General features: G+C 42.8%; 1 protein-coding gene across 2 annotated transcripts in view; it reads left to right on the forward strand.

Annotated features, from left to right (window-relative positions):
• dock2 (dedicator of cytokinesis 2) overlaps positions 1 to 15,308 on the forward strand; it is a 146,151-nt gene that overhangs the window by 58,527 nt on the left and 72,316 nt on the right. For both annotated transcript variants that reach the window (XM_077247246.1, XM_077247247.1), the window contains exon 26: positions 14,332 to 14,427. In XM_077247246.1, coding sequence (XP_077103361.1) covers positions 14,332 to 14,427 — 96 coding nt within the window. The remainder of the gene's footprint in view (positions 1 to 14,331; positions 14,428 to 15,308) is intronic.

Genomic DNA, 15,308 nt, shown 5'->3' on the forward strand with positions numbered 1-15,308 from the left:
AGTTAATTAATATAATTTAAATAATATAACTATGATATACACATATATATATATATATATATAAAATATTTATATTTTAAAATATTATATATATATATATATATATATATATATATTACTTATATTTGTCTTCATTTTTTAATGTTTATATAAATCTTGCCAAATTTGTAATTATAATTGTACATATTAATATTCTTAGTATTAAGATTTTTATATAAATTTTAGTTAATAAATGAAAACATTTGATCAATATTGCTTACTATTTATTACATAAATATATATATATATATTTACTTTATAACCATTTTAATGTAAAGACATATTTAAAAAAATATTTTTAGTTTAAAGTTTGTTTAATTATAATTTTGAATCATGTTAATATTTAATATATTTATTATTACTTACCATATATTACTACTTTAAAATGATATAATATATAAATAATAAACATTTTCATAAGAATATTTGTAATATGTCTTAATATTGAACAAAAATATATACCTGTATTATAATACAGTATAATTTTAAAATATATATTATATTATATGATATTACATTAGACAATTTTAATACAATTCGTGCATTTATTATTTTAATGGGATGAAAAGTAGTTTTAATCATAATTTTAACAGTGCTTTCATAGAGACACTTTTCGTTCTTCATTTTCAGTGGTAATCAGTCAGTCATGCCACAAGTGCTGAAACACTGCAGTGTTTGCACTCTTCAGGAAATCAACCCATTAATGCCCTAAATATAGTTTATATTTACATATAAGACTCTCTGAAAAGTGTTAGCATGTTATTGAATAAGGCAAATGTTAATGTATTTGGTATTGGTGGACTAGATCTGCTACGCTGCACAGCACGTATAGACTTGCTACTGCTAATAGATACACAGACACGCTGCTGTAAACATGTAAGAAATGCTGCTGCTTAAGGCTGCTCCATTATGGAAAAAATCATAATCACGATTATTTTTGTTAGTATTGAAATCGCGATTATGTAACACGATTATTTCCTCAAAATATGCATTTCAACAATTCTTAAAAAATCTAAATTCAAACATTTATGGTACTTTAACTATTAAAATAAGTAATATAACAGATAATACTTCAATAAGTATTTAATAATTCCCGCAGGTGTACCACTTATAATGCGGGAAATTCCCCCACAAACATTGAATCACTTTAGCATGTAGATTGTACTAGTAGCCTTAATTAATCCACACAGATTATAAAATCAAATCAATCATTTTAAAACTTTCTCCAAGACGCAGTTTCATAAACCGCGTGAGTGTTCAGCGTCTTCTCTCTCTCAAAATGTTTTGGACAATGCAAGCGTCGAAACTACATTCTCGCGTTTAAGAGTCGGGACATGACGCAATTGTCACTTGCACAATCGGGGCAGCATTGCATCATAACTAAAGTTGATCATTTTGACTTCTTTTAAAGTTTTATCAGTTTAAAAAGGCTTCGGCAGGGGCAGATGTGCGTGTGTATGTGTCATTCAGAACACAAGATAAAATAAGAGTGTTCTTGCAATACAGAACATGGCAAAAATAATCGTTTTTCTACTCGATTGTACTACTTTGGTGATCGTTGGGAGCCGAAATCGAAATTCAATGAATTGCACAGCCCTACTGCTGCTGCATATATAGACATGAATACATAAATCCTGTAGCAGAATTCGACAGGTGGAGCTGGGGAGGTGGAGGGTTTCAGAGGAACTCTGACATCACCTCAGGATTAGCTTACAGCAAACAATCAACCACTATAGTTGTTAGATCAACAACTCAACTCTTGTTGGAAGTCCCAAGGACAAGGTACAGACTCTGGGGTGACCGGGCCTTTTCTGTAGCTGGGCCAAAACTTTGGAACAAGCTACCTGCCGACTTACGAATAACCACAGACTTAGGCCGTTTTAAAGCGAAGCTTAAGACTTATTTATTTAGACTGGCTTTTATATCGTAGCATTGGTTGAGTCATTCTGTGTTTTCTTTTCTTTTTTGTTTTCTTTGTTTTCTTTGTGACATACATTTATTATACATCTTGATTATATATTTTATTTTTATATTTTGCTTTGTATTGTTGTTGTTGTTTTTGGAAAGCACTTTGGTTCACCTTGAGTGTTGTAAAGGGCTGTATAAATAAATGTTGATTGATTGATTGATTGACTATATGAATGTTGATCAAGCAATCAGATGTAAAGGACCTATCAGCCTGCGCCCTCTTGAGTTGCATGACTAGATAGTTGCCTGAATAATATAAGCTTGGATACGAGAAAGTGTTTTAACATCGGACTAATGACACACTTCACCTTTCGCTTGTATTGAACCCATAAAATTCCTTAAGTAGCTGTTTGTGTTCGAGTGGAGAGGAGAGGTGAGCGGGACAGTCCCTTGTGATTATACGATGAGCGACTGATGAGATTGATGGAGTGTCGAAGAGAGAGCAGAATGAAGATGTGACAGGGTCATGACCTCTCCTGCCTCCTCTCGTCTGCTCCTTTAACAGGATTCAGAGAGCGTTTCACAGTTCAAATAAACAGCGATCGAGAGAGACGTGTGAGGAGGATGCTCTCTCTCTTTTTTTCTCTCTCAGGGCATGTTTCATGCTACGGTTTGAATTAAACTCTCCTAGAGGCTTCAAAATATTATTCACATCAAATGATTCTTCTTAAAATAAAGATGAGAGAACATCTGTGAGAGCAAGCGATTGACACACACACACACACACACACACACACACACACACACACACACACACACACACACACACACACACACACACACACACACACACACACACACACACACACACACACACACACACACACACACACACACACACACACACACTACAGTGATGCTGGGAGGAGAATGAGCTGTCTAGGTATTCCTAAGTGTGGATGAGTTTCGAGGTGTTGGAAAACGGAATGTGAATTCTATTGGAATGTGACAAGTTACGTTGCTTAGCAACCCCATACATCCTTCTAATACATAATGATACAAGAATTAAGATTCAAAGTGTCCATATTTCAACCCCAAATCAAAAGACATTATATATACATATACACTATGGTACAAAAGTTTGGAGTTGGTAAGATTTTTTATTTTATTTATTCTCTTCTCCTCACCAAAGCTGCATTTATTTAATCAAAAATACAGTAAAAACTGTAATATTATGAAATATTATTACAATATAAAATAACTATTTGAATATATTGCTGTGATCAAAGCTGATTTTTCAGCATCATTACTTCAGTCTTCAGTGTCACATGATCCTTTAGAAATCATAATAATAAGATGATTTGCTGCTTATTGTTATCAATGTTGAAAACAGTTGTATTTTTTCTGAAACCGTGATTCATTTATTTTCAGGATGATTAAAGTTTAAAAGAACAGCACTAATTTGATATAGAAATCGTACTCGGTTACTAACGTAACCTCGGTTCTCTCTAGAGAGGGAACGAGTACTGCGTAATATCTTACGCTATGGGGAAAACCTCTTTTCCACGAGATATTGAAGCCAAAAATTATCCTTTAATTTTGATTAATGTAAAACGCTGTGCGGCAGCGTGCAGACATAGGCAAGACGGCTCGCGCGCCTATTGGCTGCCCTGCGGCCACAGCAGCAAGCCTATCGAGAGAGGCCCTGCGTGACGTGACGTCCAATGGGGGTACTTCGCGCCCATTTCGTCGCGTCCCGCCAGAATAGGCGTGGCCTTGGCCTATAAATACGCTCGACAGGCTGATACAAACTGGTTTTCAACGTTGAAGCGAACCAGCGCTGTTGTATGCACGGCAAGATACGCAGTACTCGTTCCCTCTCTAGAGAGAACCGAGGTTACGTTAGTAACCGAGTACGTTCTCTTACGAGAGTATCTCTCGTACTGCGTAATATCTTACGCTATGGGGAACACAATGTAAGACGCCGTGCGTACTGGGATCCGACACCAAAGTCCCAAGGGCAGTAGCCCGGGGCTCATATAGTGCATAATCACCGTAGACTCACAGAGAGTCGGAGAAGAGAGGCTACCAGCATCATTCCCCACGTAATAGCATCCCATAGGAGCTAGTTATGTCAACAATATATCCCGCAGACAGGGTGAACGCGTTCAGCCTGAACTGGGCAAAAATACGGGCTATTCAACACCCATGGAAGTGTTCCATCGATCAGTGAGTGATACTCAATCAAAACTCAGCATTTTGCGCCGGCGCAGCGGGACAGATAGTACTGAATTCTAGACCGACAGCAGCTTGGCCTGTAAGGCGGGAACTTCTAGGTTATAGAACCTTATAAATGTAGACGGCGAGGCCCAGCCTGCCGCCATACAGATATCATGCAAGGAAATCCCACTAGACCACGCCCACGAAGAGGCCACGCCTCTCGTGGAGTGCGCTCTGACACCCAAAGGACACTGCAGGCCCTTAGAAGTGTAAGCCAGCGCTATGGCATCGACTATCCATCTGGATAGGCTCTGTTTTGATGCGGCCAGTCCCTTGGAGCGTCCGCCAAACAAAACAAAGAGCTGCTCGGTCTGCCTGAAGACAGACGAGCGGGACACATAAGCTCTCAGCACCCTGACGGGGCAAAGGAGATTAGCATCCGCTTCCTCATTGTTCACCGGGAGGGCGCACAGGGAAATAACCTGGGCCCTGAACGGTGTGTTGAGGGATTTTGGCACGTACCCGTGCCTTGGTTTGAGTATGACTTTTGAGTCATTAGGCCCAAACTCAATACAGGACGCGCTTACTGAAAGCGCTTGCAAGTCCCCCACGCGCTTCATTGAAGCAAGAGCCACAAGAAATACCGTTTTGAAAGACAGGTGCTTCATGTCTGACAAATGGATTGGCTCGAATGGGGCACCTTTCAGGGCTTCCAGAACCGTAGAAAGGTCCCACATAGAGACTGAGGGAGGTCTGGAAGGATTCAGCCTCCGCGCTCCCCTGAGGAATCGCACGACAAGGTCGTTCTTCCCCAGTGACTGGCCAGACGTCGGTTTTGCAAACGCCGCTATGGCCGCCACGTATACTTTGACCGTGGACGGGGTTCTACCCTTATCCAGCAGCTCCTGAAGGAAGGAGAGCACTTCCGTAACCCCGCAGTCTACGGGTGTAAAGCCCTGAGCTTGACACCAGGTAGAGAACACTGACCATTTCGAGGAGTAGAGCCGTCTAGTAGACGGGGCCCTAGCCTGCGTGATCGTGTTTAACACTCCCTCCGGGAGGTTAGCGGGTACCCGTTGATGGCCCACACATGTAGGGACCATAACTCCGGGCGAGGATGCCAAATCGAGCCCTTTGCCTGAGAGAGGAGGTCTCTCCTCACCGGTATCGGCCACGGGGCAGTGCTGGCCAGCTGCATCAGGACTGGGAACCAGGTTTGGTTCGTCCATAGCGGAGCCACGAGCAGCACTGGGCATCCATTTTCCCTGATTCGTTCCAGCACTTGGGGCAGGAGCGAGACGGGGGGAAAAGCATAGAGGGGGCGTCGGGGCCATACGTGGGCCAGCGCGTCCCTGCTCTTGGAGAAAAAGTCCGGACAGTGAGCGTTTTCCTGGGACGCGAACAGGTCCACCTGCGCTCTGCCGAATGTCTCCCACAGCAGTTGGATCGTCTGCGGGTGCAGCGACCATTCCCCTGCTGGGACATTGTTTCTGGACAGTCTGTCTGGTCCCAGATTCAGGTGACCAGGCACATGCGCTGCTTTCAGTGAAAGCAGGTTGTGCTGAGCCCAGCCCAGGAGGCGTTTCGTCAGCCTGTAAAGGCTTCGGGACCTGGTGCCGCCCTGGTGATTTATGTATGCCACCACTGACATGTTGTCCGACCGGACTAAGACGTGGCGGCCTTTTATCTGGGGACAAAAACGCCTTAGCGCGTTGTCTACTGCCAGCATTTCTAGACAGTTTATGTGTAGGAGCTTCTCCCGTTCTGACCACTGGCCAAAGAACGGTCTGCCCTCGAGCAGAGCTCCCCACCCCGAGGTGGAGGCGTCCGTGGACACCACCATCACACTCGAGGGAGTCCCCAGACTCACGCCTGACTGGTACCAGTCGGCTTTTTTCCAAGGTTTCAGAGCCGAGACGCATTTCCTGTCGACCCTGAGGCGAAACAGACCAGCGGCCCAAGCCCCGGGCGGAACTCGTGCTTTCAGCCATAACTGCAGTGGGCGCATGCGAAGCAGGCCCAGCTGAAGTACTGAAGATGCTGAGGCCATAAGGCCCAGCATTTTCTGAAACCGTTTGAGCTGGACTATAGAGCCGCGGCGGAAGGATTTCACGGCGCGCTGAATGTTCAGTCCTCGCTCCGGCGACAGACGTGCTGTCATAGACAGGGAGTCCATCACTGTTCCCAGGAAGGAGATTTCCTGGCTGGGAGACAGCGAACTCTTCGCCCAATTGACTGTGAGACCCAAATTCTCGAGATGCTCGAGTAATGCGGTCTTGTGTTCTATGAGCTCTGATCGTGATCGAGCTAGAATCAACCAGTCGTCCAAGTAGTTCAAAACTCGCATGCCCTGAAGTCTCAGGGGTGCGAGAGCCGCGTCCATGCACTTCGTGAATATACGGGGTGCTGGAGACAGGCCGAACGGTAGGACTGTGTATTGATATGCCTGGCCCTCGAAGGCGAATCTCAAGAATCGCCTGTGACGTGACGCAATCTGTATTTGGAAATAGGCGTCTTTCAGATCTATTGACATGAACCAGTCTCCCTGGCGCACGTGCGCGAGGATTTTGCTGGTAGTCAGCATTTTGAACTTGCGTTTCAGAAGCGCTTTGTTCAATTGTCGCAGATCTAGAATGGGTCTGAGACCCCCGTCTTTTTTCGGTACCAGAAAATATCTGCTGTATACACCCCCTTCGCTCTGAGCCTGAGATAAAGGTTCTATGGCCCCTTTGCTCAGTAGTTTCGCTATTTCGGTTCGAAGTAGATGAGATACTTCGTTGTCCACCGTGGTTTCGACACGCGCCGTGCAACGGCGGGGACGTCGAGCGAACTGTAGCGAATAGCCTCTCTTTATAGTGTTCAACACCCATTCTGATACCCCGGGAAGCATTGCCCATGCATTCGCGTGGATAGCTAGAGGCAGAATGATATCCGGGCTCTGGCCGCGGCACAGCGGCGGCTGCAGAGCTTCGGTGTGCTGAGACATGAACACTGCGTTTAGAGTGCGCGAGGCGGGGGGCGCGCCGATCACGGCGGGCAGGCTGTTCGCACTCGCTTTCTCTATGACACATTGTGGAGAGAGAACGAGCGGGACAAGCCCCGTAGGGTTCAGCGTGTCTGTGAGTGAATGTGGGCGCGGGACAGCGGGCACATTTACTGCACTGAAAACACCGTCGGCTTGCGCTGACTGAATATGTGTTGGTTTCGTTTTTACAGAAACCGTGGGACACGCACTGTGTAGTGTTTGTGGGCACTGTGTCGTGGGCACATTCACTACGTTTGCACAATCGACATGAGTCGATTTTATTTGTGCTAGCCCTGAACTGTGGCGGGCTGTGTCTGTGTGTGGGAATGGGCACTGTGACGTGGGCATTCTTACAACACTCATAACACCATCGGCTATGGCCGGGACACCAGAAAATACACTCTTTATTGGATTTATCTGGGTAGCCGTAAAAACGGCTGTTGTGTGCAGGCAAGCGGGCAAATGAACCGACTTGTTGACTGCTAAATACACTGGAACAGTCACATCGCATGGAACTGGACGAGCGAAATGTTTCGGTGAAAATCCGGCCGCAGCGAGATTTGAACACCGTCGCTTTCCTAGGATGGCTAGGAAGGCTTTGAGACCTCGGGCTTGATCTCAATCCTCGGCCGGGGCCCGCGCTGAGGGGGGCGGCGTCCAGCAGAGCGAGAGCGCGGTCTCTGTTCTCGGGCCTGGCGGCGCTGAGAAGCGGCGGCGGGTGGTGCAGGCTGTGGCTGTGAGCTGCGGGCAGACGGCTGTTTCGAGCGACCTGCTGCGGAGCTAGAGCGCTTCGGGAGGAAGTGCTTCATAGCCTGCGATGTCTTCTGAACCTCCTGGAATCTGTCCGCGAAATCTTTGACGGCAGATCCGAAGAGGCCCACTGGCGAAATGGGCGCGTCGAGAAACACAGAGCGCTCCGAATCCGTCATTTCAGACAGCGTTAGCCATAGGTGTCTCTCAGCCACGGTGAGAGAGGCCATGTTCCGCCCAACGGCCTGTGCAGCAGATTTAGCGGCGCGAAGAGCCAGGTCTGTAGCGCTCCTTAAATCCGCAACGCTGATCGATCCCACGCCTTCCTCGTCCATTTTTCGGAGAAGGTCGGCCTGGAAGATCTGCAGGATGGCCATTGTGTGTAGCGCCGACACAGCTTGCCCGGCGGCGGTGTAAGCGCGACCGTGCATGGCTGACGTCACTCGGCAGGCTTTAGATGGCAACACCGTCTGTGCTCGCCGTCCAGCAGAGGGCGGGCAGAGATGTGATGCTACCGCTGCTTCCACAGGAGGAAGAGAAAGGTACCCTCTGTCTTTCGCACCGTCTACAGTGGAGAATGCAGCAGAGACAGATGTACGCATTCTGGCCGACAGGGGTGGTAAAAGTACTCAAAAATTATACTCGAGTAAAAGTATATATACCTAAATAAAAAATTACTCCAGTAAAAGTAGAAAGTCCTCCATTCAAACATCACTTGAGTAAAAGTACAAAAGTATCCGATTTAAAACGTACTTAAGTACCGAAAGTAAAAAGTAAATATTCAAACTGTAAATATCAATAATTAAGCGGATCAATTGTTTTGGGAGTGATATGCAATGTTTTAATTGAACAAATTATTAGATACTGCAATTAAGAATTTGTTAGATTTGCAATCATAAGAGACAATGAAGCACCTTGCATCAATTCTAAACAATTTCATTAAGTTTAGTGACGGTGCAATGACTGGTAGGCCATTCTTTGATACAAATTTTACAATTTCAATTCAATTATTGTGGTTTGATTCCGATCTTGATTCAATATAGATTAATTTTGATAAATATTTAGTACAGTAGATACATGTTAATTTTTAAATTAAGAAAATCTCACCTAATTCTGTAAACATAGGCTACAGAGAGCCCTGTCAGCTGGTATTATTAAATGTTAAAAATACATGTGATTTTTGTTATAACAACTTCTTTATAATATTTTAATGATATAAGTAAAAATATAATAAATATATAGTGCACATATTTAGCAAAATACTAATTTATACTCATATTAAATATATTATAAAATACTAATTTTTCTAGCCAACTAACGTACTATGGTCATTAAATGTTTTTTTTTTTCCTGAGGTAAATGTAACGTTATGTGACATTGTTCTCCAGCTGTTTTATTGATATTTATTGGTCAGTTGAAAAACACTGATTTATTGATATTATGTAGGCTATAAGGTATATACATTTCGGTAAGTTGTACTGTATCTTTCAACATAGGCTACCTATTATTGTTCATTTGTGTTTATTTACAATTAACTAGTAGTAAAGAGATTAACGGCACCCCATAGCAGGCGCTCTAGCTACGGTCACGTCACATTTAAAAGCTCCAAAACGGTATTTATTGTTTGAATTTCATAATAAAATTGACAGAATCTGAGAGCTGAGAATTTGTTTCATATCAAAAGTAACCTAATCTGTCTTGTCTGTCGGTGACAATGTCCTCTTTGCTTCGCGATTTTTCTCTGCGTGAGAAAATGGATGTGTGTCGTGAGAGCTTGTGGAAAGTGTAAATTGCGTGAGTATCACACTGAATGAGTGAGAGTTGGCAGCTCTGCAATAGACATGTTCCATAACATTAGCTGCATCAAACAGAAGATGTGCAAGATACAAGATATGCGGGAATCTCGGGATCACTGCTGGGCAGAGCTGCACCTTCACTTGTTTCTGCAATGGCGAACTGACTGCTATGTGAGCGTATGCTGGCAAAGAGCTTGCGCGTTCTTTTTTCCAAAATAAAACCAAGTTTTTCATTGGTTTGGAAGCCAGTGTAATAAATACTTGGAGCGGGCATGGGGAAATGTAACGGAGTGAAAAGTAAACTTTGTCTTTAATATTGTAGTGGAGTAAGAGTAAAAGTAGATGCAAATAAAACATACTCAAGTAAAGTACAGATCCCCGAAAAAAATACTTAAGTAAAGTAACGAAGTATTTTTACTTCGTTACTTACCACCACTGCTGGCCAAGAAGGGGGCGTTCCAAGACCTCGCGACTTCTTCGTGAAGCTCAGGAAGAAAAGGCGCGGGTCTGGACTGTGATGGGGCGTGGTCCTTCTTGAGGAAACATCCATCCAGTCGGTTGCGCGGGGGTTGCGCGGGCGCCTCCCAGTTGAGGCCGAGGTTGTCGACGGCTTGAGAGAGCAGACGCATCAACTCAGACTCAATGCCCGCTCTTTTCCCGGAAGGCTCGCGAACAGCGGAGGGGAGGTCCACAGAGCTCGCCCAATCTTCGCTGTCCGACGCCAGGATAGAACAAGCCTCGGCTGTTTCGTCGATCTCAATGGCGGAAGCGGTGGCAGACGGCGGCCGCTGTCCATCGGTGAGTGACTCGAGCGATGCCGGCGAAGCTAGCGGGCGAACCGGCGAGCTTAGGCGGGCAGGAGAGGGCTCGGGAACGCGCTGAGCGCGGCGCTTTTTACGGCGCGGCGTCGCAGCGGGTTGAAGTGCAGGCTCTGAGAAGGATGCCAGGCGAGTCCTCAGAGTCACCATAGGCATTAGCTCGCAATGAGGGCATCCGCCTTCGACGAGAGCGAGAGCCGCATGATCCTCACCCAGGCAGGAAGCGCAGATGACATGACGGTCCCCGTCGCTGAGTGTGGCTCGGCACGAGCCGCAGGATCTTTGCATCTTTAAAAAGACGCTTGCTCTTTTAGAACAGATAGAAAACAGAGATAGAGTGTGAGTCGCAGCGGCGAACACACACTCAGCAGTGAAAAGGATATGAACGCCGGAAAGCGTAGCAGGTATGGCGGCTGAAGGCGGCGAGGTGCAGGCCAGCGACTTCAGGCTCGAAGGCTCGTCCCGCAGAAGGCTTACAATCAGACGGCGCGGCTTCTCACTCCGGATCCAGCGATGCAGTAGTGCTTCGCTGAAGAGTTGAAAATCAGTTTGTATCAGCCTGTCGAGCGTATTTATAGGCCAAGGCCACGCCTATTCTGGCGGGACGCGACGAAATGGGCGCGAAGTACCCCCATTGGACGTCACGTCACGCAGGGCCTCTCTCGATAGGCTTGCTGCTGTGGCCGCAGGGCAGCCAATAGGCGCGCGAGCCGTCTTGCCTATGTCTGCACGCTGCCGCACAGCGTTTTACATTAATCAAAATTAAAGGATAATTTTTGGCTTCAATATCTCGTGGAAAAGAGGTTTTCCCCATAGCGTAAGATATTACGCAGTACGAGAGATACTCTCGTAAGAGAACTGTTGTTACATTAAAAATGTCTTTACTTCACTTTTGCTTTCACAATTTAATGCATCCCTGCTGAATAAAAGCATTAAGTTATTCCAAAATTAGCCTTACTAAACCTTAACTGTTGAACAGTATTGTATATGAAATGTTATTAATTGAAAAGAAACTTACACAGTGTTGGGAAAGTTACTTTAAAAAGTAACTCATTAAAATATTGCGTTACTCCCTAAAAAGTAACTAATTGCATTACTTAGTTACTTTGTATGTAAAGTAATGTCTCAAGTTACTTTTGTGTTACTTTTTGTCACATGGGCTGGGCTTGCTTGTTTGTTTGTTTAAATAACAAAAAAAGTTATATTTTTTGACAAATGTAAAGGCCCTTTTACACCGTTACTTGAAAAAAAAATTGTGTTCCCAACACTATACATAAATATACATATTTTCATTTCTTCATTACAGTAATCCAATAATTTACTGCTTATTCTCAATTTCTTGGTTGATTTTTAATACATTCTCATTATTGTGATGGCTTTTTAGTCATCATATCTTGAAGGGAACATTTCAAATACTACTATGTTTAATACTTTACATCTGAAATGTTTTTTATTGTTTTTACACATTACATTAATTAGTGTTTGGGGCTAAAGTTGTCATGACAATACTGATATAAAGCAAAAACTCTAAAATAGACATTATATAAAATAGACTTAATATAACATTTCAGCAAAATCTATTTGTTCTTTTGATTTTGGGGTGAAATATGAGCGTGACATGCGGTTGACGGGTGTCTTGAGATTCACGAGTGTGATGTGAGACTGATGAGGGAGCGCTGTTGTGCACTGAGAGATGGAGAAATGAAAACTGTACCGGATGACAGGCCACAGGTGCCATAGATATCTGCGTACACACACACACACACACACACACCGCTGGGATTATAGGTGTACATGATTAAGCCGTCATTCACTGACCACTGAGAGAGAGAGAGAGAGAGAGAGAGAGAGAGAGAGAGAGAGAGTGTGTGTGTGTGTTTGTGTCGGCAGCTGAAGTGAAGAACTCAGAAACACAATATGAAATGAAATACTCCATGTAGAGATGAACAGATGTTTCTCTCGCTCTCTCTCTCTCTCTCAATCCCTCACTTTATCCGCCTCTGCGTCATGTAATTAGTGAGGGGGTGGTACACACACACACACACGCACACACGGGTCATTTTCCTGTGCTTCTCACACACACTCGATGTTTGTCGAAGAAGGCTTTTGATCGTCGGCTGTTCAGAAACGTAACCTACTCATGAGAATCAGAGAGATACTAACAGGCTTATTCAAGTGTTATTTTAGTATTATATCTGTACTATTGTAGTGTTTATTGGTAACACTTTACAACAACGTTTATTTTGTTAACATTATAAACTAGATTCGTTAATTTGAACTAACAATGAACAATACTTGTACAGCATTTATTAATCTTAATGTTAATTTCAACAGTTACTAATAAATTTTAAGATCTAAGGTTGCATCTTGTTAGATAATGCACTGTGAACTAACATGAAGGTAAACGTTTTTGTTAACAAATGTTAATAAATGCCGTACAAATATTTAGCTTTTTGTTAGTTCATGTAAGTCAATGCATTAACCACTGTTAACAAATGAAACCTTACTGTAAATGTACCCATTTATTACTATTTTGACAATATTTCCACAAGTATGTGCAAAATTGTAATATCGCATAAAACTTTTGCAAATAAAGCAGTTTCCATCCAATGTGTTAAAGAGAACAAAATCATCACTTTCTGAGAAATTGCCGCAAAAATAACTGTAATAAAGAAGTTGCTGCAAACTGAGGCTGTTTTTCCTCGTTCACACTGTAAATATTGCGTCTCAGAGCGGCAGATGAAGCGCAGTAAACGCTGTCATGTTCTCTTGAGTTCAGATGCTGGTTTTGGGAACAAATCACATGAGACGCTTCTGGAGGGAATTAAACCAAATCATTCTGATGACAGACTTTGGCTCAGGCGTTTCAGAAACACTAAACCAACATCTGAGATGCTGTGATGCGATTGGTCCGCTGGTTTGTCCAGTTATCCAATCACAACCTCTGCTGAGGCATCACATGTTGCCCATCGAGGGATTTATTCATGCTGAATTGTGCAGCAAAAGATCAGGAACATGTATTAAGATTTAAGTTGACTTTAAAGGACATTTAGAAATGGACTATTTTTAGATCGAGATGGCTTCTCAGAATTGATAAAAAAAAAGAAAGAAATGAAAGGCCTTTAGTTGACCACACACACACACACACACATACACACACACGCACAAGCACACACACACTCATCTGGTGGGCCATTGCAGAGCTCTTCAGCCAGATCAATACATTTAAACAATAAATCAGTGTGAGGGAGTCAGAGAGACCAGACCTGCAACTAAAACACAAACACACATTTCACTATTCATTTGTAGCATAGTTAAAAGAAATGGTTAACCAAACATTTTTAAATTCTGTTTGCATTAAACTCATCACGTTGTTTCACGCTGCTCTTTTCTGTGCAATGAATGTGAAATGGTGTCCAGGGGCTGTAAAGTTGCATAAATGACAACATCACGACTGAATTCTTTATGGGAGAAAGCAACACAAATTTAAATAGCTATTAACTGAAAATAAATCTAGCTTGACAGCCGTGGTCATCGTTCACTTTCATTTGTATGGAAAAGAGCTGTTTATGATGAGACAATTTACATTTTGGCTGAATTATTCCTTTAAGATTTGTAGCTTATAAACAGAAAACATTGAGGTGAGGAACTCAAGAGTAAATCTGTGTGTTTGTTTTAATTGTGTGACTTAATGAGAAAATCTTTGACCGTTTGGATGCAGTGCGGTTCAGTGCTAGAATACAAATGACGAGCGTTTTGTCTCCTTCTCTTCCAGGGAGACACATTTCAGCACATTCAGGACATTGTGTCGTCTCTGCTGAGGACGATAAACCGCACAGTCATCACCATGGGCCGAGAACACACTCTCATCGTGAGTTAAAGCCACTAGATCCTCTCCATTCCCTTTCCTCTTCCCTCTATTAATGCTATTTTACAGTTAATAGTGTTTACTAAGCCAAGTATCGTTATTAATATTCCTCATACTTGGAGTCAATGATGTAAACAAAGGCCAAATGTGATATTTTGAGATTGACTTTTACTTGTGCTCTTCTGGTTGTGTTATTTGTGGCCAGACCAGAAACATTTACTGCATTAAAATACACAATTTTATTGACGTCATCTTAAGTATCTCAATTACAAACAGGTGGAGGGATGAAGAAGTGCATTGTGGGAAATGTAGTCTTCGACTATCCGAATATTGGTGTATAAAAATACATTGATTATAATATTTGTTATTCTATATATTTGTGTATGTATATATATATATATATATATATATATATATATATATATATATATATATACTGTATATATATATATATATATATATATATATATATATACTGTATATTTTCAAGTCTGGACATGTAGACAGGACAGATACGGTGTGGAAGACGTGAGCTTGAACCTTACGTACTCTTGGAAGCATGAAGTGTTGATCTGTGTGTAAGAAAGTGTGTATCAAACATGGAGAAAAATATATCAGTGTTTGTGAAATTCATCATAAGGAATCTAAACATTGAAGCTACAATGTCTGTAAGAACACCAAACATTTACACTTTAATGATGAGGAAATTCCATGTTGCATTAATGGGGCGTTCATGTCATGATGAAATTACCATAATTACCAGTGTCCGACTAGTAAAGCCTGCTCATGTTTTTATCAAACTCGCAAATTACAACTCACAATATTTAGCAAAAACTCTTGACTTTTCCCACTTGACCGATGTGTCGTCATATAGAAACAATCGA

Source organism: Siphateles boraxobius, unplaced genomic scaffold, assembly GCF_051911475.1.
Source record: "Siphateles boraxobius isolate OS27281-9 unplaced genomic scaffold, OSU_SipBor_1 3, whole genome shotgun sequence".
NCBI classification, from domain to species: Eukaryota; Metazoa; Chordata; class Actinopteri; order Cypriniformes; family Leuciscidae; genus Siphateles; species Siphateles boraxobius.